The 21247-nt window shown below is 36.8% G+C and overlaps 1 protein-coding gene across 3 annotated transcripts in view; it reads left to right on the top strand.

Moving 5' to 3' along the window:
* Positions 1-21247, top strand: part of Tbck (TBC1 domain containing kinase) — a 140195-nt gene that overhangs the window by 24179 nt on the left and 94769 nt on the right. For all 3 annotated transcript variants that reach the window (XM_041649645.1, XM_041649626.1, XM_041649635.1), the window contains exons 4-10: positions 1384-1498; positions 1735-1808; positions 7189-7330; positions 12954-13014; positions 15188-15249; positions 16402-16463; positions 17302-17450. In XM_041649645.1, coding sequence (XP_041505579.1) covers positions 1384-1498; positions 1735-1808; positions 7189-7330; positions 12954-13014; positions 15188-15249; positions 16402-16463; positions 17302-17450 — 665 coding nt within the window. The remainder of the gene's footprint in view (positions 1-1383; positions 1499-1734; positions 1809-7188; positions 7331-12953; positions 13015-15187; positions 15250-16401; positions 16464-17301; positions 17451-21247) is intronic.

Raw genomic sequence — 21247 nt, 5'->3', positions numbered from 1 at the left:
AAGTAGAATGAGTTTTCTGTATTCAGTGTTTAAAAATTGGTTTAATGAAAACAATCACTGTAAAATTTGATTCCAATTCCATAAGAAATCTGTGTTGAAATACAATGCAGCTGAGGACCTCTAGTGTCACTGCTAAATATGGCATTAATTTATAAGCTATTGTGAAGTGTGTGTGTGTGTATGTGTGTGTTGTGAAAGAAGGAGAGGAAGGAGTGGGTGTGGGGACAGCGAGGGAGAGAACAAGAGTAATAAGAGAAGCTAAAGTTAACAGATAGAGGCAAATGAGATGCTTAAACTATGTTTTTGTCATTTAAAACATTTTCTTAACATTTTAATTAAAATATATTTACATAACTTCCCCTTTTCTTCCTCCCCTTCAGCCTCTTTGGTAATTATTACTGTTACATATAAATATATGCACAAGTATGTAAAGATAGCCCGTTGAGTACATTTTTTGTTATTTGTGTGTATATGACTTCAGGGCTAACTAAGCTATATTGGATAACTAATAAGGGCAGTCATCTCCAAGGAAGGCTAAATCTCCTCTCAGCAGTCAGTCATCTGTAGTTCTTGGTGGAGAGCTGGGACTCTGGGAGATTTTACCCCTTCCTCATTAGCATATCTATTGATACTGTCATTTTTCAGGACTTGTTTATGAGGCCCCTTCTAAGTCAGTCTCACTGACATTCTCACTAAAATCTTTCCGTCCCCATCTTTAGTAGCCTTGCCTGAGCCATCCACATGCAGCAGCTGTGCTGCAGATATGTCCCCTGGGAAGATATATATATTCATGGACTTAGACTCAATGGTTTTCATTGATTTGGTCCAGATATTTTAAATATTACTGGTAATTTGGTAAGATAACCAGGCTGGTGAGTGACAAAAGCACCCTATTCTGCTATAAGTACTGTATACTACTCAAATTAAAACCTTCCCTTGGAAAAAGAAAGATGGTTTTTATTGTAGCCCAAACTGTAAGATTCTATAGCACAACCAAACGTTCTAATTAGGAAGTCTAAAATATGTAGAATTAGATATGTGTGTATACATATGTCACATATACTTAACATAAATATATGTACACACATGTTTGGTTTTTTTGAGATAGTGTTTCTCTGTGCCTGTCCTAGAACTCACTCTGTAGACCAGGCTGGCATTGAACTCACAGAGATCCCCCTGCCTCTGACTACCAAGTGCTGGGATTAAAGGTGTGTGCCATCACCACCCAGGGAAGTAGCTATTTTGAAGATATATGTGCTCCACTGTGTCTGCATGGAAGAGGTACAACAAAGCATCACTGAATGCTTTTAGTACATCTCATTTCCCTTGAAACGGACTTTATTTACCTTGTAATTGATCTCTGATTTTTTGTTTTCTTTGTAGCTATACAAAGGTTTTGTGCATAGCATTTGAGGTACTTCAGGGCTTACAATACTTGAACAAGCATGGCATAGTACACCGGGCGCTGTCTCCTCATAACATCCTGTTGGATCGAAAGGTAATTTTCAGCTAATAATAGATAGTTTTATGTTGCTTGAGAATGAAAGCTACTGAAATCCTGCATTAATCAGAGAAATAAGACTAATAATATGTTTCAGAATAATACAGTAATAACTATATAAAATGATGTATTTGTGGCAAACAAAAAACTTTTAAAATTTATTGTTTGCCAAATTAAAATTTGTCATTTGTATTAAGATATTTCATAGTGATTTTCTCTCTTTTTAATTGTAGGGTCATATTAAACTGGCTAAATTTGGACTTTATCACATGACAGCTCATGGTGATGATGTCGATTTCCCAATAGGGTAAGGATTGTTTCCTCTATTTTGAATTCTATCTTAACCTTGATGAACTTCGATAGTATATGGGGGGGGGGTTTGAGACAGGGTTTCTCTGTGGTTTTGGAGCCTGTCCTGGAACTAGCTTTTGTAGACCAGGCTGGTCTCAAACTCACAGAGATCCACCTGCCTCTGCCTCCCGAGTGCTGGGATTAAAGGCGTGCGCCACCACCGCCCAGCTTGGTTAGTAGTTCTTGACATGAAAACAGTTTTCTTTATTTACTACATTTTATTTTTCTATATACTTCGTTAGCAAGTAGATAATGGATATTTCCCCAGTATTTCAAAGATTCCTGAACTGATTTTTAGCAGAACAGAAACAAAGAGTCACAAATCATTGGCTGTGTTTACCTTATGATATGCCTTAATTAATTGCATTTCATTAAGAATTAAGTGGTGTAAGGTAAGAAAGCAGACCAGATTTTTAATGATAGTGTGTTCATTTATAGGCTGGAAAATGTCAGTTGTTTTACTTTCAGTTTAATGTTTTATGTTTATTTGGTGTTCCTAGTTCCCAAAGACAGAAGTGTATTTTTAAATTCAAGTTGATTCATTGTGGCTATTGTTAGTAATGAGATAAATTACAAGTATAGTAAAGAAGTCTATTTAATTGTTTCTGGTGTGAAATTCCAGATCTATGCTGCCTTCTGAGAAATGAGTGGAAATTTATTTATGGTATATTTAGATAAAGGTTTCTGATAGAGACGGCTGTATTGTTGCATGATTCCTCTGAAACATTTTCATGATATAATCCTTTCCCTTACATCTCCATTATTTTTAACAAAAATAAGAAAAAGGATTTCTGATGTCCTTCAGCTTCTCCATGTTAACATTTCACTGTACTGAAATTGTCTCATCTCCTGTGCTTGAGTTTGTGTCTGTCTGATATTTTTGTGGCAGCCTGAGAAGACATTGGCTTTTTATCCCTAAAACTTACACTTATATTCTACAAGAGGGACTTCTCCTACATAGCTTCAGAATAATGATGAAAACAACCAAACCAAACTTATCTAACCTAATCGTAATCATATTTATTCCTATGCAGTGTGGCAGTTTTTGATAGTATTCCTTTGTGTTTGCTCCATGGGCTCTCAAAAGCCCATCCTCCACATAGTACCAGGAGTCTCATGGAGAAAATTCCCAAAGAAGAATATTGCTTAAATTTTTAGAATTTTTGGAAAATTTCACCTTTATTCTAAAAACTTAGATTATAGGTTTATTTTTTCCTCTTTTTTTCTTTTGCCTTTTTGAAAGATTCTCTCTATATATCCCTGACTGTCCTAGAACTTATTGTGTAGACCAAACTAGCCTCAGACTCACAGAGATCCACCTGCTTCTGCTTCCAGAGTGCTGGATGAAGGTGTGTTCCACCATGCCTGGCCTGAAGGATTTTGGTTTTTGTTTAGTTTGTTTGTTGATTTGTATCATTGTCTCATGCTGATCTGGAATTCACTGTATAATCCAGGCTATTGAGGCTTCAGTCAGTAAGGAAACATTTATTGAGCACTTTCTGTCCTTTATTTATTTTGTGCATAAAGCTAATACTAGTTCTCGACCTCAAATAACTTACTCTTCAGTTGGCAAATTTTCTGTACTGAGGGCTTATTTATTAAGATACAAATTCATAAACTTAACATTTCACATACATTCAATGGTAGAGAATAATTTTATTCAGAAACATAAAAACGATATAGTAATAATTAACAAGTGCTAGGCAGTGCACTCTGTAGGCAGAGACAGGCGGATCTCTGTGAGTTCAAGGCCAGCCTGGTCTATAAAGCAAGTTCCAGGATTTCCTCAAAAGCTATACAGAGAAACCCTGTCTTGAAAAATAAACAGGAAAAAAATAGTTAACAAGTTCTTATGGAAGAAAACATCTTTTTTATTATATTATAGTTAAGTTCAAGCTCCTTCATTAAGTTATCATTACCATTTGCCATAAAGATCTATAATAAACATGAATACTATTACATATGCATTTTGTCTAAATCAATTTCTATCAAAGAAAATAAAAATAACACAAAAGTTACTTTAAGTTTCTGACGTACATTTAAGATTACATTAGGTTTTGGTGATAAATAGAAGTGAATTTTTACGGCGTATCAATCATTTGGTTTTAAATGCTTTTGTAGACCTGGTCTTGTGTTAGCATTCAGCACAACTTGCTTTGAAGTCTGAGTTTCAAAGAATCTTACTGGAAGCTATAAAGCACAAAGTGTGAAACCTTAGCCAGGAAAAATAAAATAAGTGATCAAACAGCGAGGCCAAAAAGAGCCTTTACATCAGAGGAGGCTCACAGTCGCTGCCAGTGACAGATATTAAGGAACATAAGTGTTACCATCTGCTTAGAAATGTTGGAAGGAGTTAGAAATTGGGCATTAATTTTGATTGGACAGTAGCTTAATACCCTGTTAAAACTGCAAATGATAAAAGCCACTTGTATTTACCTTACCAGCCATGTTCAAAGTGAAGTTCTGGTAATTTTCGTTGAGTGTGAGAATGGGACACTTATAAGAAAGTTGCTGAAAGACAATGCCCTCCATTAAGGAGCCATTTTTAGGATCTTTATGAATTTCTGTCTGGTTAAAGAGGACCCAGAATTTTTAGAACAAGGGTTACTTCTATGCTTATGTCCAAAGTTTTTGGTGTACCAATTTAATTATAGCTTTGCTTGACTTTTCATTAACTGTACTATGATTTTCAATTCATATATTGGAAGTCAGGAATAAAAGTGAATAATTTACCTTTTACAACATTGGGTTTGTGTCACATATTCTATTTTTGTAGAGCATTTTTATCTATTAATATTTACAACAATTTTGTGAAGTGGGCATTATCATTCCTTTCTGCAGAAGAAAGACAAGTCAGATTTTACTGAAATTAAAGCACAGGTTTTGTTGGGGAAGAAATTCAGGGATAGAGCAATTGCAGAGCATGTATAAGGCTGTCTCTGGGGCTTCAAGACAAAAAAGCACTGTTCAAAGAGTGGAACACATGCTAGACCATTACATCTGGTGCTTTTTTATTAGACTTTTGATGTGGGGTTTCCCTCTGTATGCTGTGAATGTGGTTTTTTTTTTCCCCCATCAGTTAATAAAGAAGCTGCTTTGGCCAATGGCTTAGAGAATACAGCCAGGTAGGAAATCCTAACAGAGATATATAGAGACAGTAGGCAGAGTCAGGGAGACACCACGTTGCTGCTGAAGGAGAATGATGCTGCAATGCTGGAATCTTACCAGTAGGCCACACTCACATGGCGACACACAGATTAATAAAAATATGTAAATATAAGATAAAAGAGTTAGCCAGGAATATGCCTAAGCTATTAGCCAAGCAGTGTTGTAATTAATACAGTTTTTTTGTGATTATTTCTGGTCTGGGTGCCTGGGAAACAAACAAGCAGCCGCCACCTACAGACTTTAGTACTTTTACAGACACCACTCGTTCACTTAGAAAAGCAGTATTATCATTGAAGGCAAAATGGCATCTACATATTTCTATATAAGAGGAATACATGAGTACATTAAAAGAATATTAAGGTCATTCTGATAATGGATTAACAATTTAATAAACTAGTTTTATTCAAGTTACCTATCCAGAATTAAATGAGTTATATTTTACATATAAATAAGAAGTCTGGATGATATTATGAGGAAGGGACATCACATATATTTGCATGTATTTTTCATATAGTTATTGTTATAAAATAATGTAAATTAAGTGAAAAATCCAGATTACGGTGCTCATGACTAAATTTGAGAAAGGCACACCCACATGATACTAAAATAGAAAATACCTACATGCTGTGCCTAATAATTCAATTCTAGGTTCATAGTAGCCTTGGATATTGAGGTATTTATTATGTTAAATATTGGTTTTGCTTGGATCTTATTATCACTATGTGCAGTTCTTCCTCCTTGGAATAAGACTATAACTTAATTATTATTTTATAGAAACCCATGGTTGAGAGACTTTGAACTTTAAGTTGATGTTGGATTTTTAAGAGACTAAACTTTTAAAGTGTTTGAATTTTTTTTCAATTATATGATTTTATCATTTTCCCCTTTTCTTTTCTCCCTCCAAACCCAACATGTACCACCCACCCATGTTTTAAAAGTCATGGCCTCTTGTTCTTTAATTTTTGATGCATATTTTTGTGTATGTGTTTATGTATGTGTGCATTCCTAAATATATAAATATAGCTTGTACAGTCTGTATACTGTACCCATGAAGTCTCACCAACAGGGCTGTCTAAACATGACTTGAACAAGGATAACACCAATAGACATGTTGACATGGAAGGAGGAAAACTTATGAGGTTTCTACCCTAGACACAGAACTACAAACAGTAAGATATTCTGGAATCAGAAGAAGTAGTCTTCCTGAGGGAAGAGAACACCAATTGGTTATCCAACACTAAGTGGACATCCCTGGAAAATATGTACATACCAGTATTTGAATGTTTTAAAGTCTGTGGAACTTTTAAAGTTATATTGTTTTATATTACATTATTAACATCAGATTTTGGGGATAAACAAGAAAGGAAATTATTATATTATTATAATTTAATAATGATGTTTTTGTGTATCAAGTTGATAAGGGATCATTTGTGCTGACACAAGCTAAAGACATCTGAGAAAAGAGAATCTTAATTGAAGATTGCCTCCATCAGATTGCCTTTAGGCAAGTTTGTAAGTCACTTTCTTGATTAACAGGTGATGTGAGAAGGCCAAGCTCATAATGGGTGGCAGCACTCCTGAGGCGATGGTCTTGTATAAAAAAAGCAAGTAGAGAAAATCAGTAGGCCGCATTATTCCATGAACTCTGTTCCAGTTCATGCTTGAACTTCTTCTCACCCCTCAAGGATGGAGTATGATTGTAAAATGGCTCAAGCCTTTTCCTGTCGAAGTTGCTTTTGGCCAGTGTTTTATCACAGTAACAGTAAAGCAGACCAGGACCTGTTGAAAATAATTACTTTCCTATTTCAAAGGTCAAATGATGAAACAATTCACCATTAACAGAAGATCAAGTGGTCAGAGGAAAGAAAAGAACTAGAGGCCTGCTGTAATGCCGATATGATACAGTCACAGAGAAGAGCAAGAAACTAAACACATGCCACAGAGAGATATGATGTTTTTAAAATGATTTAGGACTCCTGTCTGTTCAGTTTCAATTCCTAGACACAAAGGCCCGTGTTTCTATGATTAGTTCAAGATTCTTTCTAGTAATCTCTGTAGATTTATTTGTGTAGTATTTTTACATCTCATGCACTAATTATAAGAATGTGCTACTGTTTCTATAGTCATTGTAGCTCATTATAATTATTTGTTATTCACTTGTGTTATAGGTATCCCTCATATTTGGCACCAGAGGTAATTGCACAAGGAATTTTCAAAAGTACTGATCATGTGCCAAGTGAAAAACCATTGCCCTCTGGCCCCAAATCAGATGTGTGGTCTCTTGGGATAATTTTATTTGAGCTTTGTGTGGTACGTATAAAGAAGTATTAAATTAATAAAAAGATTGTGTGTTCATTAGAATTTACTTCTTAGAGAGAAAGTTTATATAATAATGAAATAGTTTTCTGTGCAAATTGACTCTAAATAAATAGAAAAGGCGTATGTCTCAATTTGGCTTTATTTCTATTTTATCAGACAGAGAGAGGGAGACAGAGACAGGGCTAGAAAGATAGAGTGTATGAGTATACATATATGACATACTGTGTGTGCCTGGTGCCTAGAGAGGCCAGAACAGTGCATTGAATCCTCTGGAAGTAGAGTTACAGACGGTGATGAGCTTCCATGTGCGTGCTAGAACCAAACCTGGGTCCTCTGCAGGAGCATCAGTGCTTTCACTCTTGAGCCATGTCTCCAGGCCCCCTTCCCAGTTTCTTTCTTCATTTTTATTTTGATATTTCTCAATATGTTCAGGCTTTTACTACTTGTATAAACTAGTTACTGGTTGCAGGCCTTTCAAGGGAATCTTACCCCTGGTTCTCCTCCCACCCCACACCCCCGTTTCTTCCTGACTGCCATGAGGTGAGCATACTCCTCTATTGCACGTTCCTACTGCCGTGATATTCTGCCTTACCTCAGGCCCAGAGTCTTGGAACAGGCCAAGCATGAACTGAAATCTCAGAAATTATGAGCAAAATTAAATCTTCTCTACTTCTGTGTTGCTATCAAAGATAATTTTGACATAACCCTGAGAAACTCACAAAACACCAATCTGTTGTTTCTGTTATCTACAGAATTTTCCAAATATTTTGAGAGTAATCCTCTCCATTTATCCTTATCATTGCTAAGAATGTTTGACTTTTTTTCATTTTGTGCTTTTAAGATCTAATTTGATAACAATAAGCAAATGTGCAAATTTGAGTTAAGTTTCGTGTTACAAGACATAGCTGTTTTTAGAAAGGGTTTCATTGTAGCCCAGGTTAGCCACAAACATTTTTCATGACTGAAGCTCGTCTTGAATTCCAGGCCCTTTTCTTTCTCTCCCAGGTGCTAGAACTGGAGTTATACATCACTATTCACAATTAAAACCCAGGGCTTCATTCATGCTAGTCAGGCCTCAATCTACCTGAGCTACATTCCCAGCCCTCTTATCTTTCTGTTACTAGAAGCAAACAAAGTTTACAAGACTTAATTTGGATTCATAATTACAGATTTTTGAGTCCATAATTACTTGCTTGTTGCAGCTCCTGAGTTGAGGCAGCATATGACTGTAGAGATGTTTACTGAAAAGGGTGAAAGAGAGTGCTACAAAGATGTCTTAGTAGTTAAGAGCATTTACTGCTCCTGAAGAAGACCCAGATTTGGTTTCCAGAACCTATGTCTGACAGCTCACAACCATCTGTAGTTACAGCCACATGGGCTCCAACACCTCTGACCTCTGTGGGCACCAGCATTCATATGCACACACCCACACATGGCCAGAGAGAGAACAAGAGTGAGAGCAAAAGAGAACAAGAGACAGAGAGAGGGGAAGGGAGAGAGAATATTTAAGAGTGTGTACATACAAAAAACAAAATGGTTCCACTGTCCCATTTTGGGGCATACCCTCAATGATGAAGCAATTTCCCAGGAAGCCCCGCCTCTTAACTTTTCATCATATCTCAATAGCAGTGGACTGGGGACTAAGTCTTCAACATACAGGATTTTGAGATACATTCCAGATTCAAACTCTAGTACATATTTAAACTCTAGTACATGTTAAACTCAAGGACCACTGAAGTAATAGAAAACGCCTATTGAAGAATTAAATCTCAAGACATGGATTCCATTTCTACAAATAATATTATCTATTTTTATAGTTATTGGAAAATATATGAAATAGTACAAATATATTATGCCGTACTATAATTTGTTGTATGACAGACTATAAATATTAGATTTTACTATTAATAATATTAAAATGCAACATGATAGTTTATATATTGCTATTTCATTCTCTAAAGAAAATCCCATATATCCTGATTCTCTATTACCCTTTGTCTAATCATTCCAATGTTTTAATATTTTAAAAAGATAATGAATATAATTTTGCTGAAAATCACAGATGAAATGAAAATTTTGTTGGAATTTGAAGTATGCTACTGCCACAGATAGCTAAACTCTTATGATGTAGGTATTTCTTCTTTCCCATCCCCTGATATAGGTATTTCTTATCTAAGTAATTCAACTCAACAAATACTGCTGAATATTTACTGTGTGCAAAGTTTGTTTCTATGGATTGCATTGACAGAATTTTGTACGTTGAACCATCCCTGCACCTCTGAGATGAATCATGCTCAGTGTTCCTTTTGATGTGTTCTTGGATATGCTTTGCCAGTATTTTATTGAGTATTTTTGCATCAGTGTTCATGAGGGAAATTGGTTTGTAATTCTCTCTTTTGAGTCTTTATGTGGTTTGGGTATCAGGGTAACTGTGGCCTCATAAAAAGATTTGGTAGTGTTGCTTCTGTTTCTATTTTGTAGAATAATTTGGTATTATCTCTTCTTTGAAAGTCAGGTAGAATTCTGGCCCCGGGTTTTTTTTGTTTGTTTGTTTGTTTTTGGTTGGGAGACTTTTAATGATTGTTTCTATTTTCTTAGGGGTTATAGGTCTATTTAAATTGTTTATCTATTCTTGATTTAAATTTGGTACAAGGTATCTACAAGAAATTTATCAACCTCTGTAGCACAATTAACAAAAACTCAGAGACAGCTATTTGGGTTCAATCTGAAGGTCAGAAAAGTAAAACAGCCAGCCACTGGCTCTTACCTCTACCTCAGTCTGAAACGGCGATCCTGCCTGCATAAATCTCAGAATGAGACTGTCTGAGAGTTGTCGCTTCCCGTCTTCGATCCTCTCTAAGGCTGAGGTTAAAGCATGCACTTCCCAGTTTCTATGGCTAACTAGTGTGGCTACAGGGATTAAAGGTGTGTGTCACCACTGCGTGGTCTGTAAGACTGACCAGTGGGGATGTTTTACTCTCTAATCTTCAGGCATGCTTTCTTTATTAAAATACAAATGAAATACCACTACAGGGTAGTTTAGAAGAGACTACAGAATAAAGAACAAAAATGAATATTCCTATTATTCTTGGGTTCAATCTTTTCATTATGTCTCAGATTGCATGGATGTAATGTGTTAGGAATATTTTAGATTTGACATTTTTATTGACCTAGAATCTATTTTCTCTATTGTATCTTCAGTGCCTGAGATTCTCTTTTCTCTTATATTCTGTTGGTGATGCTTGGATCTGTAGTTCCTATTCGCTTACCCAGATTTTCCATTTCCAGAATCCCCTCAGTTTGTGTTTTTTCCCTCAGTTTTCTTTATTGCTTCTATTTCCACTTTCAGGTCTTAAACCATTCTTTCACCTATTTGGTTTTTTTCTTGGTTTTTCTTGACATTCTTTGAGGGATTTATTGATTTCCTCCTATTTTCCTTTGTGTTTTTCTCAATTTCTTTAACAGATTTTTTTTTTTTGTTTCCTCTTTAAGGACCTCTATCATCTTCGTAAAGTTATTTTTAAGGTCATGGCTGGGATCTGGGGTGAGATATTGCCCTTTCTGTTATTGTTTTAAAAGATTTATTTATTCATTATGTGTAGTGTTCTGCCTGCATGTATGCCTGCAGGCTAGAAGAGGGCACCAGATCTCATTACAGATGATCATGAGTCACCAGGTGGTTGCTAGGACCTCTCAAAGAGCAGCCAGTGTTATTAACCACTGAGCTATCTCTCCAACCTGCCCTTTTTGTTACTGTTTTCTTACACTGGCATTTAGGCATCTGAATTTGGGGTGAATATAGGTCTAGGTGTTGATTCTTGTGTTTGTCTTTGTTGGATGGGTGTTTGTTCCTTGGTTTCTGTTTCCTCTCTGTTCTCTTGGCTTAAGTGGCCAAGGGTTCTGGTGACTGGTGAGTCTTCAAGTCCAGTAGGGCATCTCCTCTGAGAGTTTGGGGGTCTTAGGCTCCTTGATCTGGTCTGACCTCTGGTAAAGCTGAAGTCTACTTTATTCTGTATATCTGGCCTGGCCTCTGGTAAAGCCTGAGTCTTCTTCTGGAATACATAGAACGAGCCTGGTGTTTGGTAGAACTCCTGTGACTGTTGTTCCATCTGGTGTGGATTGTACCTGGGCCTATGGTGTCTCTTCTTCCAACTGGTGTGGAATATGTCTGGGTCTGTGGAGTCTGCTGGAGTTCTGGGGAAGGGCTGGACATGGGGAGGATGAAGAGGTAGGAGGGGTTGGCGGCACTGTGGGTTCTTTGAGGAGCAGAATCCAGGGCATGGTGGCAGTCTATCCGGCTGCTGCACCAGGGCAGTGGGATGCCTCTGGCGTTGGGGCAGGGCCCAGCAGTGGTACTGGTGCTGAGATGGGAGTGGCAGGCCACAGAACAGGAGGGTCACTAACTGGTTGTGGGTGACTCTTTCTCAGGGGTTGGCAGCAGTGCCCAGCAGTGGGGTGGGGAGTAACTGGGAAGGCAAGAGCCTGGGGAAGGGTTGTGAGGGAAGCCTGGAATCCTGGGTGGGATGCAGTTCCACTGGCAGGCGGGTCACTCACCTGTTCTGGCTGGTATGGTGTTGTGTTAGGAGCGGCAGGGGCACCCGGCTGCCCACACGGCTAGCTTTACCCGAAATAATTACACGGAAACTGTATTCTTTTAAACACTGCTTGGCCCATTAGTTCCAGCCTTTCCTCAGCTAACTCTCGCACCTGGACTAGCCCATTTCTAATAATCTGCTGTAGCCCACGAGCTGGCTTACCAGGAATGATCTTAACCTGCATCTGTCTGGAGTGGGAGTATCATGGCGACTCTCTGACTCAGCTTCTTTCTCCCAGCATTCTGTTCTGTTTACTCCACCCACCTAAGGGTGGGCCTATCAAATGGGCCTAGCAGTTTCTTTATTGCTTAACCAATGAAATCAACAGATTGATATATGACACTCCCACATCAGTATGGTCTGCTGTAATGTGTATCTTCAAACAGCCTGTAATACCAGCTATTCTGGAGGTTGAGCTAGGAAGAACCAAGCTTGAGGCCAGACTGGAAAGACTGTCTTAAAGTAAGAGTATAAAAGGGCTAGGGACAGAACATAGTGATACCATGCTGTTCTAGCAACTGTGCCCATCTAGCATACTTGAGTCCTTGGCTGGCCCCAGCTCCAAAAGCAACAAAGACGGCATAAAAACTCAGGCACTATTGGAACACACAGAATGCCAGTCTGAAGTAGCTTGAGAGAAAGAGGAACTGCTGTGGGTTGCTATCAGTGTGAACAATAGAGTACTTCAACATGATACATAACTGAGGATTCCAGGGGTAGACTTCAGGTGATCTCGAAAAACTAACCATCAAGAATGTGTGGTTCTCAGAAGTGATCAGTGCCTGGGATACCATTTAGATCTAATGATTGTTAGGTGTAGGTGGCTTAAATAATAAATATTATACAACTCTTAAAAAATGTTATTTAATTATAGCTCTTTGTGGTCAAGCTTAATTTAAATAATCAACAAAACTCTGGTGATAAATGGAAGTGACAATAACCTTCAGTTATGATACAGAAAGATTCCTAGGGAAAGAAAATTCTAAATATTAATACTATTGTATTTTCCCATTATTTAGGGAAGAAAATTATTTCAGAGCTTGGATATTTCTGAAAGATTAAAATTTTTGCTTACTTTAGGTAAGTCTCATGTATTTGATTGTGTTTCAACCATAAACATAATCTATAGAAACAGCTGTTGTCTGCATTGGAGTGTTCTCCTAGCACAGTGAAATGTGTGTCTTCAGGTTGATGGTGAGGTAAGCATCACAAGGCATCATGAAAAGTGTCTTTTAAAATGTGTGGTTTTCTTTATTAATGAAGGAACTTGAACCTGCATGGAAAGAAATCTTAGTTTCATGATTTAGTCAAGTAAACTATCTTGTATAATCAAATTAATAGAATTTAAAACTACTTCCATCCACCATGTCTAAATTTTGAGCTACCTTTCTATGTGACTAGTTGTATATATGAAGAACTGTCTATGAATACTGTCCACTTTTCTTTATAATTGGCTTATATATATTATGTTTGAAATTTATAGTAACAAATGTGATCTAATTTAGAGTGGAATAAGGTAAATATGTGGTCATAAGAGAGAAAACCTGATAGACTATTTAATATAAAGCTTTGACACATCGACGTTCCAGCAATAGAGTTTACAAATAATAAAACTTGTGGGAATAGTTAAGTATTTGAAAGTAATGAATTTTAACTAAATTGCTTAAAATTTCATCTGATTCATGATTTTTTTTTTTTACCAAGAATAGATACTACATTTGTCAAGTAATTTGGTGTAGCCTGGTTAATAAAAAACCCAGAGACAGATTGGGGTTCAACCTGAGGTCAGAAAAACAAAACAGCCCGCCATTTGCTGTTACCTCAAATTTAATCTGAATTGCCGATCCTGCCTCCAGGAATCTCAGAATGAGACTGCCTGAGAGCTGTCTCCTCTCATTTTATAATCCTCTCTAGTGCTGTGATTAAAGGCCTTCACTACTATCACCTGGTTTCTGTGGCAAACTAGTATGACTACTGGGATTAAAGGTGTGAGTTATCACTGTCTGGTCTGTAAGGCTGACCAGGGTGGCTGGTTTATTTTGTGATCTTCAGGCAAGTTTTATTTATTAAAATACAAATGAAATATCACTACAGTTTGGAGCATTAGTAAGTTAAATGTTTACTTTTTATCCCCAGAGATATATGAGTGCAGTCTTCAAACCTCATATGATAAAAATAAACTATTCTTGTAATCAGGAAAAGACAACTATAACAAACTTTCTTATTGGACTATCTTTGGATCACCAGCCTGTGAATAATGACCCAGAGACCTACTATTAATTATGAAAGCTTGGCCTTAGCTTCGTCTTGCACCCAGTTAGCTTATATCATTCAAATTTACCTGTTTCTTTTTTTTTAATTTATTTATTTATTAAAGATTTCTGTCTCTTCCCCGCCACCGCCTCCCATTTCCCTCCCCCTCCCCCAATTAAGTCCCCCCCCCCCAGCCCAAAAAGCAATCAGGGTTCCCTGTCCTGTGGGAAGTCCAAGGAACCTCCAAAAGGGGTACACTCATCCATTGCTGGTGGGAATGCAAACTTGTGCAACCACTTTGGAAAGCAGTATGGCGGTTTCTCAGGAAATTTGGGATCAACTTACCCCTGGACCCAGCAATACCACTCTTGGGAATATACCCAAGAGAGGCCTTATCATACAACAAAAGTATATGCTCTACGATGTTCATAGCAGCATTGTTTGTGATAGCCAGAACCTGGAAACAACCTAGATGCCCTTCAAATTTACCTGTTTCTATTAATCCACGTTCTGCCACATGGCTCGATTACCTCTTCTTAGTACTGCACACCTGGCTTGCCCTGTGTCTGCTGGAGAAATACCGCACCTCAATTCCTGCTCTCAGTTCCCTTCTCTCTGTCTGAAAGTCACGCCTTTCCTCTCCTGCCTAGCTATTGGCCATTCGGCTTTTTATTACACCAATCACAGCAATATATCTTCATATAGTGTGCAGCTATTTCATAACAAACAACAGTGCCTTTAAAAATTCCTTGAAATTTCTTCCATATCTCTATTTAAGTTGCTATATTTTAGTACCTGTGCTTAACTAAATTGAGTGGGTAAGCCTCTGTTTTTATCAAAACATGTAAGGAAAGTTAATTTAAAAATGTTTTAGTAGCTTAAGCACCAAAACTACATTATGATATTTGGAAATGTTGTATCATGGTATCAAAACATGTGATAGATTATTGTGATAGATTCAAAAGCAGTGCACACTAATCTGGCTTTCCTTTTTTCTTAGGCTGTGTGGATGACACTATAGTAGTTCTGGCTGAAGAACATGGTTGTCTGGACATTATCAAGGTTCGTTGTGCATCTGTTTGGGCTGTCCTAACAGGCTATCTGAGAGTGGGTCATAAATGATAAATAAATAAATAAATAAATAAATAAATATGAGATGAATAAAACATATCATCTCACAGTATTTTAGGCTGGAAATGTCAGGTAAAGGTTCCCACAGGTTCAGTTTTCTGATGAGGGAGGACACTGTCCTCACAGAGCAGAAAAGCAAGCTGGTGGAAGATGTTGTGGATGCATGAATGTGTTTGATAAAATCCTATTCCCAAGATGAGAGCCCTGGTGACCTAATTATCTTTTACAGGCCCACCTCTTTTATTGCTATTTGTTTGTTTTTATTTTTATAATTTCTTGAGAATTTCTTATAAGGCTTTGATCACATTCATCCCCAATTTCTTTCCTAACTCCTCTCAGATCAACCCTTATCCCCCTACCCCTACAAATTCATGCCCCCCCCCTTTTCATAACCCATCAACTCCATTTGTGGGGCCCATATACTCCTGGGTGTGAGGCTGTCCACTAGAGTATGGTCTATCTACCAGGAGCCAAACCCTTACAAATAACTGGCTCTCCCCTCACTAGGAGCCATTAGCAGTCATTAGCTCCTCAGCCTCTGGCTTTGAAAGTCTTTCCACCTACTCTTCCACAATAGTCACTGAGCCTTGCAGAGGGGTTATGACATATGGCTTATTCTGCACTTTAACAGTCAATTTCTGCCCAGACCACCATTTGCTGCACAAAGAAACTTCTCCAATATCATCTGAGAACTGCACTAATCTATGAGTAGAGAGGTAGAATTTAAAAGGCACTATGAAACTATGTCTATTTAGCAGAATGAAAAGAGCAGGTTCATTCACTCTGCAACTCATCTCTTAATGTCATCTATATGATATCAAGTTTCAAGACCTGATTTTAGGAAGGGACACAGTTATACCAGAGCAGTTTTTTTTCACATCAAGATACAATAACAAGTTATTAAAGCTATACTTATTTCTCTGCAGATGCTGGCTTTTTTTTATCAGAGAATGACAAATGGCTATCAATTTAAATAAAGTCCAAATAAAGACTTTTTTAAAATCAAAGCTTAAGAGATTTAAATATTTCAGTAAAATATATTTCTAGAATTGATCATTTATCTATTTTTTCTTTATTTGCTAGGAACTTCCTGAAAATGTGACAAATATTTTGAAGAAGTGTCTCACTTTCCATCCTTCTAAAAGGTGATTCCTTAAGACTTTAGGCTTATCCTGAGAACCTTTTCGTGTGGAGTTGATTTGATTTGATTTGATTAGGAGAGTGATGGACTAGGGGACAATAGCTGCGTGTGTTGTATTTGGTGGTAGATTGATGGACCAGGGGATAATAGCTGTATATACAATAGTACATAAATGATACTAGTATTATAAATGTGATTCAAAGTTTATTTTTTTTTTGCTATAAAAGAAGTCAAATCATGGTCAGGAAACTGACATGTATGAAAAAAGCTTCTAATTCATCTCCTTGCCTCAAGAAGAAAATCAACTAAACAGGAGTGTCAGTACTCTTAGCTCTAATGACATTTGAATAATAACAAAAGCTTGTTGCCATTATGTATTATATACTGAGCTTGGCAGAATGTTAAGTTTATAGTTGCTGATAAAAATTGAGAAAGATTTCCTTGACATTTTGTTTTCATTTCATGGTGTCACTTTTAATTACCTAGCTATTGCTAAGCCCCCTAAATATAATGCTAGAAAAGAATATATTCTAATTTGTCATGAGAAAAGGCACTTTATCAAGCCATGGTAGGGACAAAGGATAGTATTACAACAGAATTTGGGGTGTTTATAAAATGATTTTTGTTAAAAGATAAGGCGCAAACAGTTAACACACATAGGTAATTCAGCACTGAGTTATTTAGTCGCAAGAGCTAGACTCTGCTGAAGGGAGCGCCTTTGCTAGTTTCTCTGCCAAGGAGTTATCTAAGACTTTACCTCCCACTTTCAATGTCTATTACATTTTGTATGAAAGTTTTTATGACTTTTCTCCATGCTGAGTGTTTTAAATCGTTTTCTCAAGGCCAACCCCAGATGAATTAATGAAGGACCAGGTCTTCAGTGAAGTGTCACCTTTATACACTCCCTTTATCAAACCTGCCAGTCTGTTTTCATCTTCTCTGCGATGCGCCAACTTAACTCTGCCTGAGGATATTGATGACTTGTGTAAAGGTAAAGAGGAATAAAACAATGATAATATGAGCCTTGTTTCCAAAAGAAGCCCCTTAGCCTGTTTACTTTTGAATTCATTAGAAACAGGTATTACATTATACGGTTTTGTGGTTAATACTCAGGGAACTGAGAGGTGATTCTTGTAGTTGGCTTTTTTTTCTACTCTTTGTTCTTTGGGAGCCTACCGCCCAGCTCTCAAATAAATACATGGAGACTTATTCTTATTAATAAATGCTTGGTCTTGGCTTGGCTTGTTTCTAGCCAGCTTTTCTATTTTAAATTATCCCAACTACCTTTTGCCTCTGGGCTTTTGTCTTTCTTTATCCTATATTTCTTTCCTTTCTACTCCATGGCTGACTGTGTTGCTGGGTAGCTGGCCCCTGGCATCTTCCTCTCCTTCTTTTTCTCCTTCCTCTTCTCTTTTTCTCTTCATATTTATTCTCTCTGCCTGGCAGTCCCACCTATCTTTTCTCATGCCTTGCTTTTGGCTGTTAAGCTCTTTTTTTAGACCAATCAGGTGTTTCAGACAGGCAAAGTAACATAACTTTAAAGAGTTAAACAAACGCAACATAAAAGAATGCAACATATCTTTGCATCATTCAACAAATACTACACAGCATAAACAAATGTAACATATCTTAAACTAATATTCCATAACATTTCCCCCTTTTGTCTAAATAAAAATGAAATGATTTAATTTTAAGATAATAAAACAATATACAACAAAAACAGTTTTCAAGTAAGAATTACATTTACAATATTCATTCTATTTGTATTTAGCAAATTCAGAGAAAACACTCCATTATCTAACTTATCTTAGTGATTCTAAAGTTTCATACCTTATTTGCATCCCATAATAACTAAGGAGAACTATAACATTAAATATTTAGTCTTTAACACCATCAAAGACAGCAAAAGGATGTAATATTACCTAATAGCAGAAACATCTGACTGCCTGGATAATCACCCCGAGTTCCTCTGCAACACTTCAGCCAAAAAGCCTAGAATATTTTTTAGTGAAACAGGAAATTTGAAGGACTGTTCAACTTTGTATTAGCAAAGTTTAACAGTCTTTTTTTGTGTGTGTCCTTTTCAAATTGAAAGTAAATTCCAAAAAAGATGTATATAAAAAAAAAAGAAAGTAAATTCCATATAGAGTTTCTTTGATAATCATCATCTTTTTATGAAGTAAATTGGTGCTTTCAGGCACGTGTATCATGAAAAGTTTAGGTTAGTATACATCTTAAATGCCATATTCTATAGGTCTTTAACGTGTTTGAAAATCATTTATCTGTCTAAAATATACTTGTTTAACTTGAAAACATACCTAATGTAACTACAAGTTTGATTATTATAGATTAAGTACCTACCTCATTTCTTAATTATCCATTGCATTTTTAAGTGAGCTGCATGAGCACAAAACCCCAAATAAGAGTAGAAACATATATACAGTATAGGAAAAATAACTCTAAATTTGTAGCAATATACCAAAATCCATGCCAATACAAAATATCTGAGATTAATAGTTGTCTTTTTATCCTATATTCCCCTAAATGGCAACAAACATCCATAAACCACCAAAAAACCAACAACCACTCACACCCCGATTCTTGGGAATATGGCCATCATTTTCTCTAGACTGCTTCCTTTTGTCTGTGGGCAAAGTCATCTTTAGGGATCCCTGAGAAAATTGAGATAAGGGCCAAGTCCTGGGAAGACCAGCTGTAACTTTGTTGATACCTGTCACATGTCCAGATTCAGAAGATCTTCCCCGACCAAACCTGATCTATATAAACCCTGAAGAACCCTTAACCTCTCATTTTCTATGGAAATAAATGGAAAACCTCTTCTCCAAAGCAATTAATGTTTTGATTTCCATTTTAAAGTGAAGGCATTCTTATATAGATTAATTTATTTTAGCAGTCCACTTAACAATTCCATGTCTGTCAGCAACTGTCCTTTCCTTATCAGCAATCAAAAACTTCACAGTCAACACAGCAACATACAGGATCCAGACTCACTGTGTATTCTCCATCTCTACATGGCTCATTCTTTTTTTCATATTACTTTGCTTCTCTCTCTTTAAAGACTTTATTATTTTTAAACTATTCTTTATTTTCTATGACTGTCATTACCCCTTTTTCTTTTCTTAAGCATGTGCACATTGTTAAATACTCTAGAACCTGTTTAGAGTTTTTTTTTTCTGTCTAGATCTGTGTTTACTGCTTATCTCTAATCTTTTTGTCTGCATGAGCAAAACAAAAACCAAAACAACCCTGCTAAACAGCGCCGCTACAGCTTTAGCAATTGTCTCCATCTATTTTTTCTACTTAGTGTGAAAAAGACTGTTTAAGTGCTCTGCTATATGGAAGAACTTGTTGAAGGAGCCGTGTCCTTTTGTTTGTTTGTTTGTGTTTTGTTTTTTGACCTTCCTCAGGCTCTATTTGAAACTCACATTTGGTACACCAAAATGTTGTTGGTTGATTTTTACTCTTAATTCTTTGGGGACCCACCAAACATAGAGACTTATTCTTACTTATGAATGCTGGGCCTTAGCTTGGCTTGTTTCTAGCCAGCTTTTTATAAATTATCCCATCTCCCTTTTGCCTCTGGGCTTTTACCTTTCTTTATTCTATATATCTTTCTTTCCTCCTTACTGACTATGTGACTGGTCCCTGTGTTGTGCCCAGATTACGACCCCCCAGAGTGAGACCACCAGAGAGGCCCAGACTGTAATAAGCAAGGTTTATTAAGCATAATATAAACATGTTTAGAACCCCTGTCTACAGACCCCATTATAGTGAGGTAGAGAGAGGAGTTGTATCTCCTTTGTGGTGTAGGCTTTTAAAGGTATTACTACAAAGAGGCTTTTTGAAGCTGCTTTTGCAAGGACTTTTGCTCCCTCCCATTCTGCTAAGTCAGCTTTTTCCTCGTTCTTAGAGCAAGGCCACTGTTCCTGAGTTAGGCCTCCTTTATCAGCCTGTACCAGGTGATACAGTCTGAGCTAAGTGACCTTGTGCTTAGAACCCCCAGGTGGGAGAGGGGAAGGCCTCTATCTTCTTGGGGAAACATTCTGCTAGGAAATTTCTTCTCGCCTCTTTGAGAATAAGGGGTGAGGGTCCTACACCTAAATTCTTCCTCCTCTTGTCCTTTTTCTCCCTCCTCTTTTCTTTCTTTCTGTTTATTTTCTCTGCCTGGCTACACTGCTTATTTTTCTTTTCTTTCCTGCCTAGCTATTGGCTATTCAGCTCTTTATTAGACCAATCAGGTGTTTTAGACAGGCAAAATAACACAGCTTTACAGAGTTAAACAAAAAGAATGCAACATATGTTTGCATCATTAAACAAATATTCTACAGCATAAACAAATGTAACACATCTTAAACTAATAATCCACAACCGATTCTTGAATATTTAAAATATAAGTCAATTGTAAATTACTGATATTCCATATAATTTATTTTAAATACTCTTAAAACTATATTATCAGTAGGAAGTCCATGTTATCATATTTTAACTTGAAACATGAAAAGAACCACTTCGTTGATATGTAGGTTTTTCTGCCCATACTTCTTTCTTGCTATAAAGTATAAAAATTCCTGTTCTGTACCTCTAACATGGAAAGTAAACTTTCCAAATTTTTCCTTTTCTAGCTTCTCTTGATATAAGAAGCAAGCTTGTAACTAAACTTGACTAATAGGATCACAGTGGATGTCTGGCATGTGAGTTTCTCCTAGGGGAAAATGCTTTCTTGACAAGAAAAGGACTACAGTAGCATTTCTCCTTCCATTCTGACTA

This window comes from Microtus oregoni, unplaced genomic scaffold (genome assembly GCF_018167655.1).
Source record: "Microtus oregoni isolate MIOR12 unplaced genomic scaffold, Mior012 000000F_ref0000247, whole genome shotgun sequence".
In the NCBI taxonomy this organism is placed as follows: domain Eukaryota; kingdom Metazoa; phylum Chordata; class Mammalia; order Rodentia; family Cricetidae; genus Microtus; species Microtus oregoni.
This window is presented reverse-complemented; position numbering and strand designations above follow the sequence as displayed.